The sequence below is a fragment of the Malania oleifera genome, chromosome 6 (genome assembly GCF_029873635.1).
Source record: "Malania oleifera isolate guangnan ecotype guangnan chromosome 6, ASM2987363v1, whole genome shotgun sequence".
NCBI lineage: Eukaryota > Viridiplantae > Streptophyta > Magnoliopsida > Santalales > Ximeniaceae > Malania > Malania oleifera.
In genome coordinates, this window is record NC_080422.1 from 83290430 (window position 1) to 83296449 (window position 6020).

Below are 6020 nucleotides of genomic sequence, written 5' to 3' on the forward strand. Positions count from 1 at the left end.
TCTGAAGTACTAGCCTTAGGTGCGTCTCATGCTTCTCAAAACTCCGCGAGTAGACCAGTATGTCATAAATGAAAACCATAACGAATTGGTCTAAATACTGGTGAAAGATTCTATTCATCAAATCCATGAAAACAGTAGGAGCATTCGTTAAATCAAATGGCATAACTAGAAATTCATAATGCCCATACCTGGTCCTAAAAGCTGTTTTCAAAATGTCTTTTGTTTTAACTTTCACCTGGTGATAACCTGACCGAAGGTCGATCTTGGAATAGACCCGTGTACCCTGAAGCTGATCAAATAAGTAATCTATACGAGGTAGAGGATACCTATTCTTAATTGTTACTTTGTTTATTTCTTTGTAATCTATGCATATCCTCTTAGTCTCGTCTTTCTTTTTCACAAATAAAATTGGAGCTCCCCAAGGTGATACACTAGGTCTAATAAACCTTTTATTCAATAAATCCTGGAACTGATCCTTTAATTCTCCCAATTCTGCTGGAGCCATTCGGTAAGGAGCTTTAGAGATCGGTGTTGTCCTTGGAAGTACGTCAATAGCAAAATCTACCTCACTGTCGGGAAGCAACCTAGATAGTTCCTCTGGAAAAATATCCAGAAACTCCTTTATCACTGATGTATTGACAAGTTTCAATTCATTTTATGTCACCTCCTTTACACGGGCAATAAACCCCTGACATTCATCTAAGAGTAGTCTTATCGCCTGTATGGCTGACACTAACTGAGGTGGGGAATGCACTTGTGACCCCACAAATCTGAATTCTTTCTTTCCCAGTGGTTTAAATATCACCTCTTTCAGACGACAGTCAATATTAGCATAGTTAGTTGCCAGTCAATTATACCCAGTATCACATCGAATCCATGCATATCTAGTACAATTAGGTCAACTGGTAACACTCTCCCCTGAATATTTACTGGATATCTCCTGAGCACCCTATGACACCTCACCACTGACCCTATTGGTATTGCTACTGATAATTCAACATCTAATTACTGTGTCTCAACACCAGGCAATTTAACGTATCCCGCATACACAAAGGAATAGGTGGCACCTGAATCAAATAAAACAATAGTTTGATATGATAAAGTAATAAAGGTACCTATCACAGCGTTGTCTGCGACCTCTACATCTCCCGGCATCAAAGCATATACCCTCGCCGGAGCTACATTCCTCTACTGGCCTCCACGGGGCACCTGATAACCTCCCTAGTGAGGTCTAGGAGCAGAAGCGATACCAGATGATGTAGGGCAATCTTGTACCAAATGTCCTGGTCTACCGTAGTGATAACAGATGCCTCTCCCCACTCGACACTCTCCCAAGTGTCTCTTTCCACATATCTGACATACAGGGTAGGTGCACTCCCTGAACCTCATGGCCCCCAGTCTCCTACCTCTGTCCTCTACCATAATTTCCTCTACTCCATTAGCCTCGACTAGATCCCTGCTAAAAGCCTGAAGGCATGATCTCTTCTTCTGTTCCCACTCCTCTATCTCCATTCGCTCACTAGCCTCACCCACCGTTGCTCTATCTACCAACTCAGCAAAGTCCTGCACTTTCAACATTGCTACCTGCTTATAAATTTCTCTCCTCAGGCCTCTTTCAAATTTTCTTGCCTTCTTTTCCTCATCGGATATGATATACAGGGCGAAGTGGGGCAACTTTATAAACCTCGCTGCATACTGTTGGATTGTTTGCTGTCCCTGCTTTAGATTCAGGAATTCCTCCACTTTGGCCTCTTTGGTAGTGGCTGGGAAATATTTGTCACAGAACAACTCTCTAAAATGGCACCAGGTCATAGCTATAGGCACCGCCCTCTATTCCTCTAATAGTTTTACCACAGTCCACCATCTCTCGGCCTCTCCTATCAATTTATAGGTGAAAAATAAGACTCTCTGCTCCTCTGTGCACTGTAGCACTGCCAAAACCTTCTCAATTTCCTGCATCCAGTTCTCGACGACTGCAGGATCAGTCCCTCTTGAAAATGCCAGAGGATTCATCTTGGTGAATTTCTCTATCATGCACATGTGCCCTGCAGATGGGCCTCCATGCTCCCTAGAGCTACGTGTGATCTCAACCATGACCTGCTGAGTTACATTGCATTATACTGCATCTGATTCAACACCACCTGCACTGCCACCCTCACTATCGCTCACATGAGCACTGCCACCCCCAGGGTCCATCTTGAAAAGACAATAAACATGACTTAGGGACCCTACCTGATGAGAATCAATAAGCACCATGGAAGGATCCATTACATGTTTCAGTTGGGCCTATCATCAGAGCAAGATCCAAGAAGATCAAAGAAATACTTCACGGGCTGATTCAAGATATTTGGGCTTATTCAAAAATGGGGCACTCCAAGCATGGCCCAAAGAAAGATAAAGACTTACTAAACTTAATTCAAGTTTGTGATGGAGCTAATCTTGCTTAATGGCTTTAATCTCCTTATTAATAATTGTGTGCTAATTCAAATATGGGATTTGACTTAATGGTGTATTGCAAGGCAACTTAGCTTGCATAGGATTTTAGTAAGTTGTGAGAGTCATTAATGTGTCTAGTAAGTTGGTATATTTAATGTTTTTGTCTCCCATGTTTGTATGGGAATTGCTAAGTATTTAATGTTCTTGTCTCCCATGTTTGTGTGGGAATTGTTAAGTGTTTAATGTCCTTGTCTCCCATACTAGCTATATATATCTCACCATTGTAAGAAGGAATAGAATGGAATAAAAATGTGAGGCTTTAAGGCTTTGTTTCTTCTTGGTTCTTTTGAAGAACTTTTCGAACTTATCGGGATTTCCCATGGCATTCACCAATGACTTATCAAATGGCTTTCCACCACCGTTTGTGGCGTCTTCCTTATACCAAGGTTCGTGTTTCGCACTAAACAACGGGTTGAGGTCGTATATACCAAAGTTCTTGTTTGTCGTAAACAACGGGTCGAGGTCTACCATTCATATCTATCCAAAAATCTGAATTTTAGCTTTCTTGGGCAAGCATTCCAATATTGGTTGTTGGGTCTCAACGCGCGTCGTTTGAGGTTCACATCATTTGCTTTCAGAGCTTAGGCTCTAAAATCAGGTTTACTATCTTTTATCTTATGTTTTGTTTCATTGTTATTGTTTTGTGACATGTAGCAAGTTGGAAAAAAAAAAAAAAAAGGAGACAGTCAAAAAGAAAAGAAAGCAAAAAGATTTTTTTTTTCCTACTCCTTTGATTCGTTGTTTCTACAATATTTTCTTGTCTTATTGGTATAATATTACATGGAATGGATTCGAGGTCGAATCCTTTTGAAGAGTGGGGGAATGATGAGAATCAATAAGCACTATGGAAGGATCCATTACATGTTTCAGTTGGACCTATCATCAGAGCGAGATCCAAGAAGATCAAAGAAATACTTCACGGGCTGATTCAAGATATTTGGGCTTATTCAAAAATGGGGCACTCCAAGCATGGCCCAAAGAAAGATGAAGACTTACTAAACTTAATTCAAGTTTGTGATGGAGCTAATCTTGCTTAATGGCTTTAATCTCCTTATTAATAATTGTGTGCTAATTCAAATATGGAATTTGACTTAATGGTGTATTGCAAGGCAACTTAGCTTGCATAGGATTTTAGTAAGTTGTGAGAGTCATTAATGTGTCTAGTAAGTTGGTATATTTAATGTTTTTGTCTCCCATGTTTGTATGGGAATTGTTAAGTATTTAATGTTCTTGTCTCCCATGTTTGTGTGGGAATTGTTAAGTGTTTAATGTCCTTGTCTCCCATACTAGCTATATATATCTCACCATTGTAAGAAGGAATAGAATGGAATAAAAATGTGAGGCTTTGAGGCTTTGTTTCTTCTTGGTTCTTTTGAAGAACTTTTCAAACTTATTGGGATTTCCCGTGGCGTTCACCAATGACTTATCAAACGGCTTTCCACCACCGTTTGTGGCATCTTCCTTATACCAAGGTTCGTGTTTCGCACTAAACAACGGGTTGAGGTTGTATATACCAAAGTTCTTGTTTGTCGTAAACAACGGGTCGAGGTCTACCACTCATATCTATCTAAAAATCTGAATTTTAACTTTCTTGGGCAAGCATTCCAACATTGTTTGCTGGGTCTCAACGCGTGTCGTTTGAGGTTCCCTTATAATTTACGTATCTAACCAAAATCTCATATTATCCCCCTATCTTGACATCCTTATCTTAATTCAAGATTCAATCCTACACTATAGAAACACAACCCGACAATAGTTTACTATGGCTTTCCTGAGATCGTCACCCTAGGGAAGACACAAAAACCACCACGGAATTCTTGCCTCTAGGCTGTAGAACAAAACCTCAAATCTTTTTCCTGTACTCTGATATTGTTTCCGCTGCACTCTAGAGTTTACAGAACCTAACAACCTAGGCTTTGATACCAAACTATAACGACCTACCTATTTTACTATATATATATATATATATATATATTCACAATAATAACATTCATAATGATCATAATAACCTATTATACTGACATAAACATGATCAACCCGGACCCATGGGTACCGGGGATATACCTGTCAGACATCTCTGATACCTAAGCAGCGGAAAACATAAATTACTTACATGTCATTCAACCAGTCACAATACCACAGTTCTACTAAATCTGACATATGTATACAAACATCCCAAAAAGACCAAAAAAATATCCTAGGGTCATAACCCAAAAACCCATCTGACCCTAGCTCAACGACTTACCCTTTTGACAGGGTAGCTCAGTTAGACTCTACTGTCGCAGAGCTCTATTCGCCATTCTATTTGGATTTCCTAAATGTTTATAATACTGAGGTGAGGCACCTCTTAGTAAGGGAAATAAACTAATATCAGTGTGTGGCAACATGAGTATTTTTGTGTGGTAAACATATACTGTACATAAATCATATCTGTAAAAATTGTCTGTTTGATTTCTGAATAAACATAATCAGTCGTCACGTACATATCATGCTATATTTCTGTAACATGTAAATCATCTTATATAACTACACAATACATAAAATAATAACCTGGATGGATAGTTAGCTGATATCATGTCTTACCTCCACATGACTAGGTTGTGCGGCCCGAAGGTAAGACCTCGCAATGGCTGGCCGACCACGCTAAGTCAAACATAAGTCTGTAAATATGATGGGCTTGCCTCTCCTGGTCTGGACTGCTAGAGGGACACCTGCACTACCATGAAGTCACATCGATTGCCATCTTCCATACTCTATCTAAGATGTATGGTAGCACTAACATGAACATGAACTTGAACATATAGCTATGGTACCGTGCTTCGTGAAACTAAACTAAGTCATTTAGGTTTTGACATCATGTAGTACGTTTCATATTTTGATACATGGCTGTTTCATATTTATAATAATATCTGACATGATAGAATTTTTCATGAAATCTGACATATCATACATAATCACGACATTTGCGCCGGCATATCATAACATGTAAGTCACGGCATCTGTGTCGACCATATCATAACATATAAATCACGACATCTGCGCCGGCCATAACATAACATACTGTATCATGAAGTTTCTGTATTGTTCAACATAATATTTCAAAACCATAGTTCCTGTATTATTTTTATGGTTTTCTTAAAAACTGCCATAACATCCTTATTCTGAAGAAAACATAATATTTTGGTATAACATAATTTTCATGGAAAATCATACTCATGCCACTCAAGTGTAAGTAATGTTTTAACATAAAAACTGAACTAAAATCATATTTCTTGATAAAATGTATTAAAACTGTTGACCTTATAGATCACACTCGGTTTTGATAATGACAAATACTCAGGTATTTGATGGCTTTCAAGTTTGTGTGTAGGTTCATATTAGCTTGATCATTTTATGGCACGCGAAAGCTTGAAGACTAAAGACCCAAAAGATCTATTTTATATTGTAATTCATGTTATATTATGGGTCTGTAATAGTAATTAGGATATCGGTCTATAATAATCTCTATATGTCATGCATGTAGG

General features: G+C 38.7%; 1 protein-coding gene across 1 annotated transcript; it reads right to left on the minus strand.

The window, feature by feature from the left end:
- Positions 1 to 1221: 1221 nt before the first annotated feature.
- On the minus strand, positions 1222 to 2094 carry LOC131158679 (uncharacterized). The gene is made up of 2 exons (XM_058113545.1): positions 1942 to 2094; positions 1222 to 1563 (listed from the first exon to the last, which is right to left on the minus strand). Exons 1-2 carry the CDS (start codon positions 2092 to 2094, stop codon positions 1222 to 1224), a joined length of 495 nt encoding a protein of 164 aa, XP_057969528.1.
- Between the last annotated feature and the right edge of the window lie 3926 nt (positions 2095 to 6020).